General features: G+C 39.3%; 1 protein-coding gene across 5 annotated transcripts in view; it reads right to left on the bottom strand.

Moving 5' to 3' along the window:
* Window positions 1–24,305, bottom strand: part of LOC131684449 (GTPase-activating Rap/Ran-GAP domain-like protein 3) — a 446,130-nt gene that overhangs the window by 373,781 nt on the left and 48,044 nt on the right. The window contains exon 1 of one of the 5 annotated variants that reach the window (XM_058967349.1): window positions 4,833–5,331. The exons of the other annotated variants lie outside the window; for them this stretch is intronic. Coding sequence (XP_058823332.1) covers window positions 4,833–4,867 — 35 coding nt within the window. The 5' untranslated portion in view covers window positions 4,868–5,331. Of the gene's footprint in view, window positions 1–4,832; window positions 5,332–24,305 lie in introns of those variants that run through there. 5 annotated transcript variants of the gene reach the window in all.

Raw genomic sequence — 24,305 nt, forward strand, 5'->3', positions numbered from 1 at the left:
ATTAAACCCACACTTCGTGTACGTATTCAAACACGCTATTTCGTATATAAACGTATGCACATGTTCACCTGAACAACCGAGCCCCATGTGCGTACACGTAGGTTCGAGGCACTAGTTTTCTCTTTTTCACTCTCATCATCACTAGCGTTGACTCTTTTTGCCTTGTGCAAATCGTTCTCGTATACGCACCCGCTGTTTGTTCAAGGATGTGGGAACTAGAGTTTGTACACCGTTCGCTTGGGTTCGATGTTCGAGGCGAATCTGTACATCGAGACGAAGCATATTTGAGATTGAACAAGTGCATGAAATTTTGTGCACAGGTACAAAAGTGTCAATGTTCATGGGAAGTCTGGAAAGCAGCATAGTATGAATTTCGGATGCACTAAATGCACACTTCCATTCTCTTCTGATTATAAAACCAAGGAAAATTAGTAGTATTCTTTCTTTGTTTTGATATTTTTTCTATATAAAAATTAGGTTAACAAATTTTCTATTTCGATTAGAGCTATGTTCACCGGTTAAAACATGTTAAGATATGTCAAAGGAACAACCTTCGATGATTTGTGGGCATGTAGGGTCTATTAAACCAGAGTGTAAGTGATATACTATGGAAACATAGTAAACACATGATTTTTGATTGGATACACCTCATGTCCAAATGAAGTCACTTTTGACGACATTCAAATTCACACCTAGAACAATAATCTGAGCTGACCCATGCATATTTCCTAATGCACGAAAATACTTCGTTGCAAAAAAACTACGAATGAACTCGTGAATTACACGATCAATTTCATTACATTTATATTTACGAGTTTATATTTTCAGTGGTTAAGAAATCAATTTCCTCGAACTTGTTTCATTTGCAGGAATATTTTTGGGTGTAGATTCACAGTGTGTAGCGATGAATTTGAGCTCCTACAAAGTCTCATTTTTTAGCCGAAAAAAATGTAAATCCAAAATCCATGTGATAATGATCGAATACGATATCTTTTGTACGTGGAGCTATAAATAGTAAATTGTTAACGGAACTTGTACGATATCGGTACCCTTTTCGGGGCACTGGATGATTAATAATGCAGACATAGCTTTTTTCTGTCATGTATTCGTTTCATTTTTTGACTTTGAGAAGTCTTACTGCAGTATTAGGAGCTAATATCCAAAATCAAACGATGGCTAGTTTTTGCGTCACTATTTTGAACGCTAATATCTTTGTTATTAATGGACGTCTTCTAACCACCAAACAAATCGAGATCACATGAAATTGGGCTCTATTGCTATAGATTTTATTTATTTCAATAGTACACTATTGAAAAAGCCGTGAAAATGCATAGATATCGGAAAAAGTTAAAACTCACATATTCCGAGCAGAACACCTAGCGATTCAAACAAATGATTATCAATAGTGGTGCCACATGTCTGTTTGAATGAGCCGATGGTTGCATTCCAAACGAGCAACACCATGACTATGTCGTCCGGACAGCACAATAAGCGGAAGACGCTATGGTATTTCTGCACCGCACACAGTTAAACCGTGTACAACTTGCACCCGTTTCCTTAGTGTGTGCGATATGTTAGAGTCGTGTACACTCAATGATTAGCAATGTGGCTGGGAAGGATTGGTTGGTAGGGTGAGTTTGAATTGAGCTATATACTGCAGGTTACGACATTTGTGTACTGCTCATGAGTGTGCGAATTGGGAAAGATTAAATTATTTTCATGCTTGTGGAAAAATTCAGGGGTGACGGAGTTTTTTTATATAGTAAGGTTTAAAAAGTTTCCTCTTTCTTCTGTGGCTCCTGACACGTTTTTGAGAATATAAAGTTTTCCGTTCGCTGCTCTTCAACAACTCAGCTGATGAAGAGAACCATTTTGAATTTAGAAGTTCGTGCCCAAAGCGAACTGAGTTCGAGGAGATACGACCACAGACCACTCGCAAGCGGCCCAACCTCAGGCAATCCTCTCAAAATTGGCAAACCCGGAACTGGTTCATTCCGGTGACCTCCTACAGGTGTTGTTGAACCCGACAAAGCCGTTCACTCCGGAGTGTTTGACATTCAAACAAATGTTTGAAGCGATGGCTGGCATGATAAGAGATCTCCTGAGCTCGATTGAGTGCAACATCAACTACAACTGGAATCCAGAAAATCGTGAGTATTCTGTTTGTGGGGATCAAGGCCGCCATCACGATAGATGCAGATAACAGCATTCTGGATGATCTTATTACACGTAAGTCAGATTTATTTGCCATTTTCTAAAAGATTGTTGGTTCGTTCGTTAATATTATTATGGCAGTTGAGCGCTGGAGGGTTCGACCAGCGGCAGTCGTTTTTTCGCTTGTTTAGTGCTAATCCCTCATGTCGGAGATAGTGCGTATTATAGCGCAGATGGTCAGATTTTCCAGTTTTCAACAGTAGCCAGAATAGTTCGGAAAAACATCCGGATTCCTCGGCCGCAAATTAAGAGCGAGTAAAGGCGCTTTAACGAAGGCTTATTAGCCAGGACAAGGTGTAAATACCTCTGTCCCATCACAAAGGACCAAAGGAATGACATTAACCTTCTTAGCCAAGTCACTCCCAACGATTTTTATGATTATTATTATTATCATTTCCCCTTCAAACTGAAACGGTCGGTACGGTTGTCCTCGTTTCTTCCTCCTTTAAGATTCAAAACAATTCGTTAATTGACTTATTCATCAAATAAATAATTTAATTGCCGTCTAATTTTGAAACATCTTCAAACCCAACTCTGCACAGTAGGCCTGGCCGTTTTAATATTTGCGACATAAAATATGCTTCAAATATTAATATTGACAAGAAAAACACTACAGAATAACTGCAGTGTTTTCCAGGATGCTTTTCAATACTGGCTGCGTAAGGGTTAGAATATAGTAGAATAGAATAGAAAAGCTTCCTCTTTCTTCTACTCTATCTCGGAGACTAATTTGGGTCATGGAATGGCTCGACCTTTGATTTAACTCTCGACTCTTCTCTTGCTTCTTGTCTCCATCTGTAACGGCGCCATTTAGCTCTCGTCCCCGTGAGCCGTGTAGGTGCTGACTCCGTGAGCCATTTACTCCATGTTTTCGTAAGTCATTCAGCTCCCGGCCTTATCATGATCTACTTGGATAGTCCCCGACGGTGAACTCATCCTGCTCCGATCGATAGTTCCCCGACGGAGGAGTTCCTCCCAAAACCGACAACAGCTTCCTTGAGCCATTTAGCTACCAGCTTTATCGAGATTTACTCGGATATTATTCGGAGGTGATTTACCACTACTCCTACTGAGAGTTACCCGGCCGCGGAATTTTTCTCGTTACCGGAGTTTGATTCGTAAGCCAATCAGCTACCATTTTTGTTACGATACAGTCCTTGGCGGCGAATCTACAGTACTGTAAATTCCCCAGCGGTGGCTTGCTCCCGATACCGATGTTCGTTTTTGTGAGTCATTTAGATCCCCGCTTCGTTCCGATCTAGTCGATCTAGTCCTCGGCGGTGGACCTAGCCTACATAACAGGCCAGCCAGTAAGTGCTGTGGTCCATCCAGCGATTCCAGGTGGAGCGTAGCTTCCTGTTCACTGGCGCCCCAACGGCCCATTGCTAGCTATTAGACGCGATCTACTCGGTCTATTCCCCGGCGGTGGATCTAGTCTACTCACGACTGGGCTCACGATATGTTTTCGGCTATTTGTAGGTACGTATGGTAATGAGCCTATTGACACACACGCTTCAGATTTCGAATATACGTGGAACGGACTCAACCTGATTTGCGCCTACTGAGATCCAGTCATCAACTTCTATCAAAAATATATTTGACCACCAAGCAATTGTATAATCTTTAATGGGGTGATGAGCCTATTTGCACCATGGTTCTATTATCACCCTACCCATTTGAAGCCGTTGGTTAGAGCAGTGTCTGCCATCTTTGTTCAACGCATTGAGTCAAATGGTAGCGCAACAATAGGGGCACTCGATTCGAGTTTTCATTGTGCTCAAACACGAGAATTTTACTGTTTTCAACGCATTTGTGTTATTGTATTGGTTCTTAACAACGAAGCAAAGCGGTTCATGTCAATTTTTACGCATTCCATTGATTGTAAGACAAGAAATTACCGAATTAGTGAGGCACCTTGCTTAGTATGGTGAAAATAGGCTCATCACCCTATGTAAAACAGATAAAAATATGCATGTTCGAAATTTAACAAATATTTTTTGTTAGACTTAAAACTTCCCAAAAATTTCCAACGTGCTAACTGGCCAGCAGACCTGGTTGTGGACTTTTACTATTAATTTAAATAAAAATTAAAGAAAATTTTTAGCTCCAATTTAAATTTGTAATCACTTTCTTAATCTCAGCAGATGTTCGTTTGGAAAATAGATACGTTTTAAAGTACCACCTAGAATGAATAAAACACCGAACGGTAAAATAAAGAACACACTCATATTCTGAACCGAACAGCATCGAACTAATGCCATAATTATTACTGTGGTATACAATATGCTAACAAACTCCCCTCTGGTAATGATACCAACAATTCGCTTGGTAACACTAGCCTTCTGAAGAGCACTCCATTTGCTGTTGCAGAAATAGCGAACTAGATAACACGATGACTACGGTACCGGCAGAATTGACTCTTTCCATTTGAATCCTAAAACGACCGCAAACATTTGCAGCGTTGGTAATTTATTTTAATCCATTAACATTGGCCCATTAATTCCTCAATACAATATTTTCCACATTTATCCATTTGTTTTACAATCGTTCTGAAAGTTTATTGAAAACCACACATATGGCTTTCAATACATGGAAATCGCATTACAATAAATTTGTACCTGTTTGCCGGAATTATTAGCGGGTCCTTATCCATGATGAATCAACAATGCTCGTGTGTCTATTCAAACCCCCAGAACAAATTATTGCGATTGCTTTCTACACCAATGCACCTAACGCTACTACATTGTACTAATCACTTGACATAATTTCCGACAGCACTCCACCCACAGGACTTTCTCAATCAATACACTTGTATGGATAACCCATTGTTGACATTTCACTTAGGCGTGGAAAATTGGGTCAATACTTAGCACTCGTTATTCGCCAATCGCGTAACATATCAAACCGTACAATGTATTGTGTTTACCGTCTATCCTATCCACGGAAACAACAGCTTCCTCGCCGCGACTGCATTACGCTAACATCAGTTGTTTTCCTATTCTCTTGCGCCGTTCTTATCGACAAAACACCATGCGGCAACATTTGTCACATTAGCACTGGAAAAGCGCCGTACGCTACGCTCTACAACCAAAGCTACAGCCGAACCGAACCGTATCATGTGATTTTTCACACCACACTGACTGGCACTCGGTTCCGCTGATAATGCGTTACACCGTTGTTGCTGTTGGCTCGGTTGCTCTCACAGCCTGAGACAGTTACTGCGCACCGTAGATTATAATTGAACGGCACTCAGCAGTCAGCTGGTTTGGAGCTCATTTCGAAAGCGGAATCGCCGCCGTGGCGAAAATTAGCTTTCCCTATCGCGACTAGGGTGGCTACCAAATGAAAGCTCTTACGAACAGCTTTCATTAATGGCATTAAATTTATTGTACAACAAATGTTTGTTTGTAGCCAAAGCCTCTAATAAAACATTTGTCGCACCTGGAAAAATCAATTACACGACCCCAACATTTATGAGCATAAGAAATAATATACTTAAACATTTAATTTTAATTTATTTGAATTTTAAATTTTTTGAGGTGGAAATTCATAAATCACGTAATTTTAGCCCGCGATTGCGTTTTTAAAATGTTGAGTCTATGACACTGCGCAGAAGAATTACACAGTAATACAGTTGTCTGGCCTAGATTTTGTCAGCTTTTTGACTAGATTTTATCAAACTCGCATGAAAATCCGTCTGATGGCCTTCAGCAGACGAACCAAGCTATATCCTTTCTTAGACATATCTTTCATATTTTATGGATGCAAAATATGCCAAAATAAAACCACCGATTTTTTATTTAATTTTTCACTGAAGGAACCCTTTGAGAATAATTTATATTAGATAATAAGAAGTGTTTTTGAGGCTATGTTTGGAGACTAAAGAACAATATTTTAGCAGCATCGAATCATTAAAAAGAATGAAAAAATATTTTGTCACTGTCCACATATTTTCAGCCAAAAATGCATTTAAAATACAAGGCTGATAAAAACGAGCCATCACTATATTGTAACTTCGAGAATTAGTTTGATAAATTATGCCAAATTTGGAATTAGGGGCAAAATAAAATTCATATTTTTGGTGGGCTTTATTTACAAATAAGAAGACAAAATGTGTAAAGTTGAGTCGCTGTGAAAACATCACTGCATCAAACAAGAATAAGAAGGAAAACTGAAATGATAGGGGAGTCCGATACAATGCAGTACTAGATTCAATTCTGATGTTTGTTTTAAATTTTAATTGATCGGAGTAATTAAAACAATTTTCATAAAAGGGTTGGCTTAATTTCAGATTTTATCAAAGAGTTTTTGTTCTGGCACGAAGGGGGAAACGAATAGTGGACTGTATAACTACTATCTTCGCCCAGACTTTACCTTCGATCACTGGCTTTCTTTTGGTGATCTTCACACACAGCACGGGTTCACTGAACTTAACCTTTATTTGCCGTATAAGTTGTGGTAGAAATTCAACCCATGTGTACTGCTTGATAATCGATAGATAACTGACTTTATTGCTCAACATGATTGCGCTTATCTACCCGGTATCGGGTGTGCTTGGTGAGAGATATTGAGAGTATTGAGAGATGTTGAAAGTGATCTAATTTGATCTGGTTTAGGGATGCTTACGTTTACCCAACCTATCTTACTGGTTCGACCATGCCGGCCGCCTTGAAACCAGACGAGTTTCAATAGAAAACTGAACTTGCTTAATGTTGTCTAAACTAGCTGCTACTATTTACTTAATGTTACTAAAAATGTTGTTTCAATTCACAATTTAATTCATTTTTTGATTGATCTTTAGATCGAAACACTGTACTGCTGCTCGATGATACCGATTCTGTACCGCCTCCTGACGGTGATGCGTAATACCACGCTTGTTCGCATGGTTATGCTGCTACTAGATGCCTGATTGTGCTGCTTCGTGATGATTGGGATGTTGATATGCTGCTGCGTGCAGTGCTGAATACTTCTTCGTCGATTGGTTTCGTAGAATACACGTTCTTTCGGATGACGTCAATGGGTCGCTGAGTTGATTCTGAATCGTTGTGTGTGGATCTGCTCCTCTGATCGGATATGGTTTTGGACATGCTGGTGCATCGGTTGATGCTTATCTTCCTTCCTTGTTACTTGGCTCATTGTAGATGCAAATTTTTAGGTGGTGATGATTTCCTCGAAAAGGACTGGATGTAGTGAACTGAATAGAAATTTGTGTAAACCGGAACAACTTACCGACCCAGGCAATGCTGGCGCCTGAGAATTCTCCGTAGAGTGTGAACCTGGGTCGTAGTTATCCAGCTGCGTAGATGCGATTGTGGTCGAGTGACCACCCTTGTTGCCTTGCCTTAGGAATGTCGATCGATGTGATGAGCTGGCCAAGCTCATTGCCAACCGAACTGCCTAAGGTGTTGGAGGGTTTCCATGGCTTCCTCCAAGTGAAATAGTAGTGACCTTGCGAGAACTGTTGTGCTACCAACGACAACGATGTGATTAATATGCCTTAAACCATGCGATGACCCCTTTGGTCAACGCCGACGCTTGTACGCCGAGACGTTCACAGTGATAACTTGTAGAGACGATTACAAACAAGTACAGACAGACCATACCGAACAGACCTTTTACCAACTGTATATTTATGCCTTCATAATGATGATACTCAGCTGACGATATCAGCCTTTGCCTAACTTTTTGACGCAGTTGCATCGATACACACTCAGCGAGTGTTTATTGGTCAGAATTTTGATTATTTACTTCGTTGTCCCGGATGGGAAGCGGACAGACCTTCGAGATTCCTCTATCGAAGCATCCGTCTTTAGTGCGTATGGTGACAACGCGAATGTTGCCATCAGAACCGCTAAATATTTTGATGACCCTACCCAAATGCCATTTCAGAGGGGGTGCGTTTTCTTCTTTAAGTAGGACCATTGAACCATTTGATATATTATTTCGTTCTTTGGTCCACTTTGTGCGGTTGTGTAGATCAGAGAGATACTGCGTAGACCACTTCTTCCAAATCTGCTGTGTTAAACATTGGGCTTTCTGCCATATGGTCAAGCGGTTGCTTGGTACTTCCTGCAAATCTGGCTCTGGGATAGCTGTTAGTGGACGCTGCACCAGGAAGTGACCAGGCGTCAATGCTTCATAATCGGTGGGGTCACTACTGACCAGCGTGAGTGGTCGGGAGTTCAAAACCGCTTCTATCTGCGTCAATGCAGTAGTCATTTCATCTACGTTTAGCACTCTGATTCCGATTGTTTTCCGAAAATGACTCTTGAAACTTTTGACCTGCGCTTCCCACAGGCCGCCGAAGTTTGGTGTGCGTGGGGGGATGAAACGAAACTCGATGCCGTCATCGCTCGTGTCCTTGACTATAGTTTCCTGGAATTGTTGACTGTGGAAGAGTCGATGCAGCTCTGTGAGCTCACGTTTAGCTCCGACAAATGTTGTTGCATTGTCACACATTATCAGTTGAGGCCTGCCGCGCCGAGCAGCGAAACGTTTCAGTGCCGCTAGAAACGCTTGCGTTGTTAGGTCCGAAACCAACTCCAAATGGACAGCCTTCACGACTAGGCAAACAAATATCGCCACATAGCATTTTACAGGACGCGCTCGTCGATTTGGATAACTAATCTGGAAAGGACCGCAGTAGTCTACTCCGACCTTCAGGAACGGTGGCGCGGGGTTGACTCTTGCCGAAGGAAGGTCTGCCATAATTTGCTCAGAGATTTTTGGTTTGTTTCTGAAACACGGAATGCAGTCGTGAATCACCTTCCTCGCCAAACTGTGTATGTGAACTGGCCAGAACTTGCCCCGCACTGACGAGATGAGTAATTGCTGTCCCGCATGAAACAGCCTTTGGTGGTAGTACCTGACGATCATCGTTGCTAGCGGATGGCTGTGGTGTAGGATGTACGGGTGTTTTCGCTCTTGTGACATGACTGCCTTAGCAAGCCGGCCGCCGACGCGCATCACGCCGTCGATTAGTTGAGGGTTGAGTGATATTATTGAAGACGAATCTTTCACGAATCTTTTCTTTGCAAGATCTTGCAATTCTGCTGAGAAGCTTTCTTGCTGGGATACACGAACCAAATTTAACGTAGCGTCCTCCTGTTCCTGGAGGGAAAGGAATCCAATTCTCCTGGACTGTTTATTGCTGCACTGCGCGTTGTGCTTGAACCGAAGAAGGTACGCTACGAGCCTTACTAGGTCCGGAAACGAGGATCGCAATGCAAATATCTCACTAGGAGGTAGCGCTTGTGCCGGAAGTGCTACTGACGAACGTTCTTCTAACAACGATGAATCAAACTTCTCCGTGAGTACCTCTTCTGAATGTCGCCAGAAACCTTGTTCTTGAGATAACCAAATCGGACCTTCAAACCAGAGCGTTTGATACTGGAGCTGAGCTGGTGACATTCCACGAGATATCAGGTCAGCAGGATTCTCGCTCCCTGCTACGTGACCCCATACTCCATCTTTGGTAAGGTGCTGGATCTCCGATACCCGATTCGCTACGAAGACCTGCCAGCGAGAAGGTGACGATTCCAACCAATGCTTTACTATCATCGAATCAGTCCAGAAATACGCATCAAGCCCAGAGTGAACTTGGTTGTTCTTCTCATATAAATGACTCAGCAAGAGAGCCGAGGACAGCTCCAGCCGCGGGATAGTCATTTTCTTCTTTTTCCGCTTGAGATTTTCTAGAGGGGCCACCCTCGACTTTGACATGATCAACCGAACGGAGATGGTACCGTCGGATGAGATGCAACGAAGATACAAGCAGGCACCATATGCAACTTCTGAAGCGTCACAAAAACCATGTAGCTGAACTGACAAACACTCTTTGCTAAATCCAATCCACCGGGGAATTACTAATGACTCTAACGCCATCAAATTCTGCTTGTATTCATTCCATAAATTTTGTAGCGATTCATTCAGTGGCTCGTCCCAGTCACATTTCAGCAACCACAGCTTTTGAATAAATATCTTTGCTTGCACCACCACAGGACCTACTAATCCTAGCGGGTCGAATAAGCACGCAGCGTCGGAGTGAATGCTGCGCTTAGTGATTGCCGTTGAGCTTGACCTCCATTCTGGGAAAGTGAAGCAGAATTCATCTGTACTCGTATCCCAGCGAAGCCCCAATGTCTTCACAGTTGAGGTCGACGAATCTAACTCTAATACAGAGCGTTCATCGCATAGATGCCTTGGAAGGTTTGACAGAAGCGCTGTAGAATTAGAGTTCCACTTCCTTAAAATGAATCCAGCTGAGTCGGTTAGCTGCATGACCTCAGTCACCAACATTTTTGCTTCGGAAGTGCTGTCGGCTCCCGACAACATATCGTCGACATAAAAATCCTCCTGTACAACTCGAGCTGCGATCGGATGTGTCGATACACTGTCTTCTCCAAGCTTCTTCAAACATCTCGTAGCTAGATATGGTGCACTGGCGGTGCCGTAGGTGACGGTTTGCAGTTCGAAAGTTTTGATCGGTTCTTCCGGCGTGTCTCGCCAAAGGATGCGTTGCAGATGTTTGTCTACCTCTTGGACCTGAACCATCCTATACATTTTAGCAACGTCAGCAATGACTGCGATGCGATGACGACGGAATCGTAGAATAGTGCTCATCAGATCGTCCTGGACAACTGGTCCCACCATCAGTGCATCATTAAGTGAGACTCCAGTCGAAGTGCGGCATGATGCGTCAAAGACAACTCGCAGCTTGGTAGTTGTACTGTCGGGTCGCAATACTGCATGGTGCGGCATATAATACACAGGATCGGTGCAGCTTTGCTCCGCATTTACCTCCTTCATGTGGCCCATCAGGATGTACTCGTGGATGAATTCTTTGTACATCGCCTTCAGAGCCGAATTGATACTGAAACGCTTCTCCAGTCCGATGAACCGTTTCATAGCGATATTGCGGGAATCTCCCAACCGTTCGATTACATGTTCTTTCCTGGGGAGAGTCACCACGAACTTGCCATTTTGATCGCGAAACGTCGTTTTGTTGAACAGATCTTCGCAAGCTGTCTCCTCAACAGAGTGAGTTCTATTCACATGGCATGTCTCCAGTTCCCAAAACTTTGCGATCATCTCCTGTAGGTCAATAGTTGAGCTGACGTAGCTTGTCGTTGTGGGTATACTATTTGACCGATTTGGAACCTTGCCTGACACTACCCAACCGAATACTGTCTCTTGTAACGTTGGACCATTTTCAGACACCTTCTGCTTTCCTTCCAACAGTAGGTCGAAGTAGAATTCCGCTCCAATTATCATATCGATCGGACCGGGCTCCCAGAATCTTGGATCCGCCAACAACAGCTGCGCAGGAAACTTCAGCAGATCGGCCTGAACTGGCTTGAGCGGAAGTGTTGGTGAGATTCTCGGCAACACGTGGAACTGCATTTTTGCTTCATACGACGATACAGACGGGCTTCTTGGTTGAACGTTAGCCTCCACAAACTTGGTCGACATTATGCTGCTGTTACCAATTCCTTGCACCTTCAGAAAATCAGGAGTTTCGCGGCACTTTAACTTCTTGGTAAAGCTGCTGGTCATGTAACAAAACTCCGAACATGAATCCAGCAGTGTTCTGGCGAACGCAGTATTTCCCCGCTGATCTATGACTCGAACGATTGCTGTTGACATCAGCACTGTTGGTTCAAAATTGGAGCGTGGGAGTTCCACTGCTTTAAGGGCGACTGTGTTTTGTTGTGTGGGGGGTTGTGGGTGAGTGTGTTGTGAGCGAGATTGGATCACGGGGTATGAAGTTGTTGGTTGTGCTTGTGCGTCTGGTTGAGTGAGTGATGTTTGTGTCTGGTTTTGCGATTTCGAACGGCTGTGTTTTTGTTGTTGTTGGTTTGTTGCTTGTGTCCGAACAGGCGGCTGTGGGACGGAGGGAGGATTAGCTTGTGGATGGGAGGGCTTAGACTGGCGAACAACATATGCTGAACTCTCGAAATGAAGCATAGTATGATGTCGTTTACCACAGCGATTGCAGCAGCCTCTAGTACAGCCTTCAGCGAAATGACCCACCGTCAAGCAGTTTCTACATAGACGCTTTTTGTTGACCTCTTCAACACGTTGAGCTATGGACATTCCTTGTAGTTTGTTGCACTTGAAAGGTAAATGGAACGATTCATCACAAAATAAGCACCGACGTTGATATTGCAACGAAGTATGCGTGACGGATAACCTTGGTCGTCTTCCTTCACCGTCGTTGGATTTATTAGGAGCAATCGACTGAAGAACCGAGCATTGGTCCCTCAGGAACTCCATCAAACTCTCATACTTGGGAACGTCCTTGGAGTTATGGTGTGACTCCCACTGTCGAAGAGTCATCGAATCCAAACGAGTGTATACCATATGTGCGAGAATAGTCGATCAATTATCTGTTTGCTCTCCAATTTTCTGTAACATAAGCAGATTCTTGTCAAATTCACTGATCAGATGATTTAGTGACTCGCAGTTTTCTTTCCTCATCGGTTCAATAGCAAAAAGCGCATCCAGATGGGCCTTGACGATCAGTTTCTTGTTCTCGTACCTTTTCTCCAGCACCTTCCAGGCCACCTCATAGTTATCGGCCGACAGGTCAACCGAGTTTATCACCTGGAATGCTTCGCCTGAAACCGATGATCGCAAGTATGTGAACTTGTCAATGTCTGTCAATTGTCGATTGTTGTGGATCAGACTGCGAAAAGTATCGCGAAAGCTTGTCCAATCCTTGATTTTCCCATTGAATGACGGAAGCTTGATGTCCGGGAGTTTTACTCGGGAAACTGGCTGATCAGCAATTGCATTATCAACTGCATTTGGCTGCCTAATAGGATCAACTTTCTTCGGACGCAATGCAATCAAAGCTGACTTTATTTCGTAATATTGCTCCTCAACAACACGTATAGCTTCATCGAACTCGTCTTCACGTTTCACTGCTAGCGCCTCCATTCGCAGCGCTCGGTCCTCGACGGAACCTTTCACTTCGGGTTTTTCATCCTCCTCCTCGATGACCAGTTCTATTTTTCGGCGAACGGTGTAGAATTTACGCATAGCGTTCTCCAGAGTCTCCAGCCGAACATCGATTTGGTTTTCCTGCCTATCCCTCTGGAATCTTTCGACGAAACGCGCCAAAGCCTTGATGGATCCATGCAACTGCTTTTCTTGCTTCTTCAGCTCCTTGAGCTCATCCATTTTCGCACACACTTGATAAGAATCACTTGCAAGTTTACAGTACTGCTTATAAATTCACTAAATAACTAGAATAAGTTTATGAATGTTCACCTTGATTTAGATTCAGTTTATGCACGCCACTGTCAATTATGAGATCACACCGCGGTACTGAAAACTTGGCTTTAGTATTTTTAATTTCACTTTTGCACTTTTCATTCACTATTCACTGCCTTGGACGCTGGAACTGGCATTTTTCGTATCGTAATTAATCAACTCGACGTCCCACAACGCGCGATTGACAGCCGAATATCATCTGATTGACAGCCGAGAGCAAGCTTGTAACGGAGAAATACAACAAACCTTCGAAAAATCGCAATGGCGAAACCAGTTATAACTTCAAAGGAAATCGAACTCAACCCAGATCACAATTTCCGGAAAAAAACTCAAAAATCATTTTTCCAATCTTTATCGACCAATCTCACACATAATCTCAACCCAATACATGCAACCCAAGCCACACAAACATGCACTACCCACATGCAGTATACTTAACAGAAGCAATTTTTCCAATTTCTGATGACACGATGAGGTAATCAGCAGCCTGCCGATCCGATAGTCCAACAACAGAACGAATTCACTTCCACCGACGGTTGATCCGAAACAGCATCCAACGCTTCACACGTTTTTCCCTCCGTGGTGACGCTACCAGCAGAACAATTGGTAGTAGCAGCACAATGCCACTGGATGAACGCGCCAAAACCACACGAGGATCACGACGATCAATTGTCACATGTACTATTGTTCGTTTTTTATATAGCACTGTGACCACGTTATCACACTGCCTTTCTGAGGCAACTTTATGACGCCGCCGAATCGCGGGCAACTACTGTGATCGAACAAATCACTAATTATGTTCAGAACTGTTCACTTTAATCTTCTGGTCCGGCGAATCCGGTTCGAAGGACCATGTTCTGGCACGAAGGGGGAAACGAATAGTGGACTGTATAACTACTATCTTCGCCCAGACTTTACCTTCGATCACTGGCTTTCTTTTGGTGATCTTCACACACAGCACGGGTTCACTGAACTTAACCTTTATTTGCCGTATAAGTTGTGGTAGAAATTCAACCCATGTGTACTGCTTGATAATCGATAGATAACTGACTTTATTGCTCAACATGATTGCGCTTATCTACCCGGTATCGGGTGTGCTTGGTGAGAGATATTGAGAGTATTGAGAGATGTTGAAAGTGATCTAATTTGATCTGGTTTAGGGATGCTTACGTTTACCCAACCTATCTTACTGGTTCGACCAGTTTTATTAATTGTCTTCAGCTATAAATGTAGGTAATGAACAAAAGGACAGAAAGCTACCTTTGACTAACTCAACCCTTAGTACTCCGGGTATGCAATGCAATACTATGCATATCGTCAGTTTGAAGTCTTCGGTAAACTATCTCGAGTATAATTTAGCCATACTTTACAAACTTTGATTTTGATCAAGATAACTTGAAACTGATCTAGATTAGGTCCTTCAAATTTTTGTACGTTCTCCGAAGACACTTATCCACCAAGGCTTTTAACCCACATAAAAACGCGTAAAATCGTGTTAATTCAAAAATCCGCGCAAAAAACACTTTGCTCTTCTTTATTGGATATGGAAGAATGGTTGAAGAACTTACTATTAAATTTCATCTGAATCGGATTTATGGTTCTGGTGTTATGGGTTCAACAATTCGGTAACACAGCCAATTTCCATATAAACAGGTACACCGTGATATCAAAATGATACAAAACTTATTAAAATTGATGCCAAATTATTCATGAATTCTTTCAATCATTGTGAACTAGTTCATGATAATAGAGTAGTTACAATTTACGTTTTACGAAGACATGTACGTGAACTAGTTCAATGTTCCTACTATAATAGTCTCGATTGACCATTCATGCTCATGACATAATTCACTAAATCGGTAAATACTATTCATGAATACGTGAACTGATTTATGATTCACTGCGAATTAGTCTTGTAAAATAGTTCACAAAATCATGAAATATTATTCATGTATTCGTGAACTGGTTCATCATTCCTAGTGTAACATAGACGACTGACCATTCGTGATCACGAAATAGTTTACAAAATCGTAAAATGCTACTCATGGATACGTGAACAAATTCTTAATTCCTAGTACGTGATTCTATCTTGGGTGCTTGTGATGTTTAGAAGATATTCTTACTCATTTTCAATTTCATGCCACACTACATATGATCATGAAATTTCACGTAACTATTTCACAAAATTTGGATTTTTCATGAAAAGTCATGTAGTCATGTCCAGCTGCTAGCAACTGCGAACAGCAGTTTTAAGAAAACTATTAGGACCTCGAATATCGTTATTCATTTGAAAAGGAGCGCTAAGCACCTAAAATACGTTATAGAGAGTTTACAAAACAAGCTACCGCAGATCAGTCACACTTTTATAATTCAGTTTATATGGCCAAGTTACTCCGAGTAAAGTATCCGATAGTAAAAATAGAATATCACGATAAGGCAACGAAAAATTACGAATATCATGAGAAAACTTCTGATATCATGAACATGAGTCACATTACGCCACGTATCAAATTTAAAAATGAGCTCAAGAATAATATATCACTATAACGTAAATAAGAATTACGAAAATCGTGAATCATATGCCGAAATCATGAACATAAATCACACTACTCATGAAAATAATATCAAAAATCGAAACTAAGATCCTGAAATAATGAACGCAAATAGCTACTTGTGACTAGAATATCACGATAATGGAGATTTTGAAGTTGGCTGTCTCAGTCTTTAAAAAATCAAAACACTTTCTTACTTCCCGACGTTTCGGCCTTTGGTGATGGGCTTTCTCAAGAGAAATAAATTTGTCATGCATATTTTATTCATTATCTCAGGAACTTTTTTATGAATTCATGAACGGATTTTTTTCTGTTCACAATTCAAAAATGCTGTTGTTGATTTCAATGTGAAGCGGACTTAAATGTAAATAATCTTTTAGAAACATTTTTTTTAAATAGTGGAATTAATTGTACTTTTGAAAATAATAAACAGTAAGGAACGCTAAAGAATGAGTTGGGCTCAGTGAATAGGTTCCTCAGATTTCGTGGTAGTCGCAAAGGAACTATTAAAAAAATCCAGAATAATTGAGTTTAACGGTCGGTACGGCGAGGTAACGGTCCCGCATATTGAACCTTCGCTTTCGCGTGATCAAACTATTCGTCGTTTTAATGAAATTTGAAATACTTTCCAAAAAATAGAGCATCTAGTTATTTTTCCATTAGTTTTTCTGTTTCGATTATAGAGGTTTTAATATTATGGTTATTCGTCTCTTTTAATCGAGAATTTAGTATATAGTAATTCTGAAAACACACTACAGAGTGCATTGAAACCCAAATTTGTCACCAACATTTTTATTTTTCAAAAAAAATAGTATTGGTTCAGCTGTCAAGAAATCGACACGCATTTATTATTTCAATATAGCGGGCGGAATTTTCGAAATTTTTCGTCTTGAATGTTCACCTAGTCGGTAAATATTTCAGGTATATATAGTTGTTCGGAGGGCTATGCAACAGCAGAGAAAAATCAAAACCATATATGGAGAACAATCATTGCACTATGTTACTCCCAACGAAGACTTCATATTAAACATGAAGATCTTTTCTTCATGTGACACATTTCAACCATTAGGATTATAAAATCAGAAATCGAGCGTAACTCAAAATGTAATAAATAGTAAAGTGAATTGCAGTTGTGTTTGTAAAGATGCTGTAAAGATGCTTAAAGGTAAACCCAAGGGCAAGCGAAGCTGGTTGCGGTATGCTTTGCGCGCAATGCGTCATTTAAACATTCATACTTCTCTAAGTATTCATTTGACCACTCCAAAATTTTAACAGTTTCAAGAAAAATGTATTAATTGATTCATCCAATTAAAAAAAAGCTTGGGAAAAAAAGTATTTTACAGGAGTGGATACAGAAAAAAGGGGGGGTCTGAAATCAGGATTTTGAAATGAACATTTTACAATACGTACTACGAAATAAACTCATTTAATGACCCACCCAGATTTTTATTAATAACTTTTCAATATATTTGAGGAAATATGTAATACGATTAAATTTTAACATATTCCCCTGTGTGATGGCATATGGCATCAATAGACATGATTTGTGCAATTTTACCGTAATAGCGTAATAGCACAATTATAAAAAAAGCAGAGAAAAATCCATGTTTTTTCGTTTGTCTCGCGAAGAATGAGGTAATATGATTTATCAGAAAGCTAAGAAAGCTGTCTTGGATAACTTTTTGTAAATCCCTTGTTATTACAGTACTTGCGATTGAAAAAAATATTTTTTGTCAAACGTGAAGATTCAAGACAAAACATCTCGAGAACTCCGCCTACTACATTGATCTCAGTTCACTCAAAAGTAGCGTTTGTCACAAGATTTCACAACGGTGATGATTGGTTTGGCAATATAGTAGAATAGGAAGATTCATCCAACTTTATAAATTGTGACAAAATTTTGAAAATTTGCGTTAAGAATAAAGCTACTGAATAAATCAATTTAAATCGAACGCTATTTCCAATTCCAATAACCATACACTACATACACTATTTCACCATATACGATGATGCGTATCTTGAAAAAGAACATGAGGTAATGAAAGCTTTAGCCCTAATTTTATTATCATCCTACCCATTTGTAGTCATTAATTACAGTAGTGTCTATCATCTTTGTTCAGTGCATTGAACGGAGATAGTAGAAGTATTTTACAATTCTTAAGCAATTTTTAACGTTATATTGGTTCTTAACAACGAAGCAATGATGTTCATGTGAATTTAAACGCATTTTTTTGATTGTAGGCCGCATAATTAATGAAATAGTGCGGAGCCCTCCCTAATAAGTAGGTCCAAAATGGGCTCCATACCCTATTATACCCATAAACGTTACTGCATATAGGAGCACGTTCTAGAGTCAGTCTAATCAGTTACTCAAAGAAGCGTTTATCAACACGAAAATTAGATGTTCACGGTGCTTATAAATGATTCATGCTAACATACCATTTGACATATACTTCTGGTCACGAAAGTTCTAGTAGTTAAATTAATTGGGTTCAATGGATTCGTCAATTCTTCTTCTGAAAAGTTTACAAAAAATAGTTCGCATGAACAAATTGTCATCTAAATAAATGATTGATTCGGTCAATGAACTGTCGTTCACAAGTGTTACATTTCGATGGAGAATGATAGTGCTTTTGGTTATCAAACTACCACGCATCTCCTTCAAATAGTAAAATCAATAACAATCTCATGACAAATAGATTCAACTCCTACGAAGCATCATTAGATTTTGCATTTGACCTTTATGAGGGCAGAAGAATCCACTTTACTAATAATGTAATTGGAGTACCAAAAAGGTCCCTTCCTACGTATTTCTAATTACAAGTTCTTTTCAATTTAGCTAGAAGATTTAAACGCATGCTCACTTCTTGACTTCTCAAGTGTTATCATATTCTCATCCCTGTCTTCTTCCAATACCGGTATATCGCTACTTCAAACCCAATGATCCATGGATCAAATGTTCCCCGATGTAATCATATTTCCGCATTCCAATCAATATGATGTTGCTTTTGCCGCATTCACTATGAGCTGTAGGTAGATGCTATGTGACAATTCAATCAGAGAGGGAAATTAAATTGCAACATAAACAACAATCTAATCTGGTGATACAGAAATCACAGAAATAAGCTCCTCCATGTGTAGATGATTTTTCGTCAAGATAACTACTTATAAAAAGATATTTCTAGTTCTTTGTGCTATCAGCTATGTTTTTGTAATATGTACGTCACGAGCTAGACAGAGTAGTTAGCACGTGCCATGTTGGGTTGATATGTAATCAGTTCCCAAGGCAATAATGATTTTGTAAGCGCTGGCGGAAATAATTTGCATCATTGTATATTTACTTGCCGTAGAAGATATACTTCAACTATGCGGTGTCTGAGAATAACAAAGTTTTGCTTTGAGGATAAAAAGTTTTTTGCAGAGTTTGATTCTAGCCCATTGAAGTTCATTGGAATTTTCTTGGCGGGTTTCTGACGATAACGCGAAGAGAATTAACATGAAAACCTTTTGGTATCATCAACAGGAGTCACATTGCTCCACGTGTCAAACTAGATAGTAAGTTCACAAATAAAATATCACGATAAGATGCATATAAGTTACGAAAGTCGTAACCAAGATTCTGAAATCATGGACATGAATCACATGACTCTGCCAGAGAAATCCGATAGTAAGCTAATGAATAAAATATAGGAGCCCCTCAAGCGAGTAACAAAGGTTCTCTACAATTCTTGATTTTCGACAATGATTTACGGAATTCGAAACTACATGGGATATCCATGACTTTTTGTTAACGAAACAGCATGTTCTATTTCTATTACAATGTTCAGTCAATCTCCAAATAGAATGAATCTGAGCTTCATCGAATATTTTAAGAGCATCCCCTTTGAAGCTGATAAAAATAAAATATATCATCCTTCACTCGCCATGGAAAAACAATTTGTCGGAACATTACTCATTGAAAAGATTGCAATACTTTAGGCTCATAACTTTTATATGATCGGTGTTAAGTCAGAACGGACTAAGTCGCAAAACAGCAAAAAATGAGATAATGATAGCGCTGGATAAAAAAATCCTTCAGCTACATTCGACTGTTACCCGATTTGAAACATGTAACAATAAACAAGAATTATGTCGAAAATTGATTTCCAATTATAACGTAAAAGATGCTGCGATTCAAACTTTAAACTCGTTTTTCTCGAAATTAATATATTGTCACTTAGTCCGGTCTGACTTAACACCGACCATATGTTCAAAGGTTTGCTATATACTAGTCTATGCAACAGAATTGTCCCCGTCGTTGGTTTACGTAGCACTCGATCTATCATATATGTACACAATACTTCAAGGGGTAGTTTATTTTTTATGGATCTCAAAAAATAGGTTACATTCGCGATTATTTATTTTATAGTTAATATATCGGTTATTGATACTTTTTCCATATATTTTAGCACATATTTTAAGCTATTTGTAGTAATTTTTACAGTGAAAAACCTTGCAAAATGACCGTGATTTAGCTGTTGCCACGGTTCACCTCATGCACTGTGGCCACGATAAATCAATAACGGCTCATAGGCAATGGAAAACCAAAACTTTTTCTTTAGTAACCTACATAACTTCGTGAATTACAAAATTCTGTTTTGTTTTTGTGATGATTTGTCTAAAATAGTGGTGAAATATACTCAAAATAAAAATTCCATCGTTCACGTAGAAGTCATACTAAAAAGAATCGAAAGGGTGAGAGTATCAAATCTATCGGTTCATCCAACAAAAGTGGCCACCGCTAAATCTTATTAGAAAAGTTTAGAGATTTAGAGTTAATAGCGTTTGAAGTTTCCAGTTAATATTGTGCAATATTGGGCAATGTTAAAATGCGTTATAGACCACCTAAATAAAGTCATCTATTCTGGAGCTATACTATCTTCTGAGGCCACGCACAGTGGGGCGAAACTGAAAAAAGACGGTCAAAAGTCTTTCCTGAGTTTCACCGATGTTTTCATGATTTGATGTCTTCAGGAAAGTTTCCTAGGACTACATCCCACATCTTTTAGGATAAGCACCTTAATTTTTCTTAAGGTGCAAGTGTCACCTAAAAAAAATTTTTTTTAGCTCGGCAACCAAAAATTATTTTTTGCGCGGAATCTTGAAGAAAAATTTATTTTGAACAACTTTAAGAACATATCTGCCATCTATATATTTTTCCTTAAGTGATATGTACGTTGCACCTTAAAATCAATTTTTCAACTTTCTCTTCTACAACTTAATTTTTTTCTACATTCATATATTCTAGAAAGTTTTAGATACCGTCGAAACACACAACTTTTCTGAAGACTCCAATGATGTATGACATGTGTACCGGGATTTAAATCGATTTTTCTTTAAAAAATACTCTTTTTCATTAATAAATTTCTCAAAATTGTGAAACTTTGTGAACCAAAACTCAACATGATTAAATTCGCCATGTTATGTAGTAAATGTAAGCGAAGTATAACAATCCGGACTTTTCGAGTTTTTTAGTTTTCCTACATTTTTATACTGTATAATGCATGGATATTTCACAGTATCTATAGAGCGGGGGTTAGTAAATCAACACGTCATAATACAGAATACTAAACTCAATGCAAAATATTTCTTCTATTATCAACAATCAACATGTAAAAACAATGAAGTGTATGAAGCACTAATTATACATTAGAAGGACGCCCAAATTGCTTTTTACGCGGGTACATTACACACTTAACAGCAATCCAATTATTTATAGCATTAGTAATATGAATATTTTGTTGTGAATTATTGAAAATAAAATAAAACACACATCAAAGCACATATCATTCTGAATCACTCTCAGAGCTTGCGTTTTGTGGATTTTTGAGTAACTGGAACGAAGAATGAGAGGGATAATACCAAAATTATGTAATCTTTCCAAGATTAATCGTTTTAGTCATCTTCTTCTATATATATAAAAGTCAATGTTTGTATGTATGTGATTTATGGACTCCCAAAAGGCTTAACCGATTGCCCTAAAAATTTATACGTAATAGACATTTGTTATGGAGCGTGTTTGTGTGCTATTAGTTGGGGATTATCTGCCATGGCGCTTCGGAACAAATTGTGTTTACTCCTATTTCGTTGAAAGTCGCAGCAACACGCGGCGGGTATTGGCTAGTTCAATATAAAATATTTCTAATGTATAATAAGTGCTTCATACACTTTCATTGTTTTTACATGTTGATTGTTGCTAATAGAAGATATATTTTGCATTGAGTGTAGTATTCTGTATTATTACGTGTTGATTTACTAACGCCCGCTCTATAGATTCTGCGAAATATCCATACATTATACAGTATAAAAATGTAGGAAAACTAAAAAACCCGAAAAGTCCGGATTGTTATACTTCGCTTACATTTACTACATAACATGACGAATCTAATCATGCTGAGTTTTGGTTCACAAAGTTTCACAATTTTGAGAAATTTTGTAATGAAAAAGAGTATTTTTTAAGGAAAAATCGATTTAAATTCCAATACACATGTTATACATCATTGGAGTCTTCAGAAAAGTTGTGTGTTTTGACGGTATCTAAAACTTTCTAGAATATACAAATGTAGAAAAAATTAAGTTGTAGAAGAGAAAGTTGAAAAATTGATTTTAAGGTGCAACGTACATATCTCTTAAGGAAAAATATATAGATGGCAGACATGTTCTTCAAAGTTGTTTAAAATAAATTGCTCTACAAGATTCCGTGCAAAAAAAATTTTTTGGTTGTCGAGCTAAAAAATTTCTTTTTTAAGTGACACTTGCACCTTAAGAAAATTTTAAGGTGCTTATCCTAAAGGATGTGAGATGTAGTCCTAGGAAACTTTCCTGAAGACATAAAAGCATGAAAACATCTGTGAAACTCAGGAAAGACTTTTGACCGTCTTTTTTCAGTTTCGCCCCACTGTGCCACGCCAAGAATGTCAATTCGATGTTGTCGACGGGCCATTTGCCTCACTATAGTAACCTCTTGCACGCGCTGCTCAGCGTTGGACACGCGTTTTTCGTCCTCCTACGCGACAAACTGTTGGCCATTAGGACCAAAAGATATCTTCAATGCTTGAAAAATCTTCAAAACTGGAACGATTCCTTCGTGAAAAACGCAAGTGGAGATGAAAGATGCTATTTCAACTGCAGAAATAATATGCTCACGATGCTCCCTATTAAAAAGCCACGGTGCAATTGCCTTAGATACTTTGAAAAGTAGCAGATGTATCAAAATGCATTTATGTACATTCTAATAAATATGACTACCGCTATGAACAAGCATTCGGTATGCATTTCAACTATATGCGCGTTTTTCTTTTGCGGAAAACTCCTACGTGCAAAAACCAAACAGTCACTCGGGGCGCAGGACACTTTCGGCTGTTTAGTGTTGTACCTTTAGTTCAAAGAATCAAATTCTACTGAAATTTGGAAAAAAATCATTGAACATTAAGAAAACGCAAGAAAAACGAGCATCATTTTCTTTAAAAGCAAGCTGAATTTTATATGAAACGTACATGAATATATTTTGTAAGCATGTCAACCATGGAGAGTAGCAAGATTTCTAGCTTATTTTTGCCTTTCTCATATAGAAAGGTTATGCAATCATTCTGAACATCATCAAGCTCGGCCCGGAAGGCCGTTTGTCATATACCGTTCGACTCAGTTCGTCGAGATCGGAAAATGTCTGTGTGTGTATTAGACCTCTCCACATTTTAAAAAAGTTTTGAAATATACGTGGGCCAGCTCAGATTTTGGTTCTAGGTGTGAATTTAAGAACTTTCGCCAAAAATAAATCAATTTTGATATGATTTAGAGGTGTCTCCAATTAAAAATCGTGTTTTTGCTATGTTTCCATAGGCAAATCACTTACACTCTGATTTTATAGGCCCTACATGCCCACATATCATCAAAGGTTGTTCTTTACAAGTATCATACCATATTTTAACAGGTGAATATAGTTCTAATTGCAATGGAAACTTTGTTAGCTGGATTTTATATAGAAAAGAATATCAAAACCAAGAAAAATACTACTAATTTTTCTTGGTTTTGATATTCTTTTCTGCATAAAAATCCAGCTAACAAATTTTCTATTGCGATTAGAGCTATGATCACCTGCTAAAACATATTAAGATACGTGTAAAGAACAACCTTTGATGATATGTGGGCATGTAGGGCCTAGAAAATCAGAATGTAAGTGATCTCCCCATGGAAACATAGCAAAAACACGATTTTTGATTGGAG

Source organism: Topomyia yanbarensis, chromosome 2, assembly GCF_030247195.1.
Source record: "Topomyia yanbarensis strain Yona2022 chromosome 2, ASM3024719v1, whole genome shotgun sequence".
Lineage (NCBI taxonomy): Eukaryota > Metazoa > Arthropoda > Insecta > Diptera > Culicidae > Topomyia > Topomyia yanbarensis.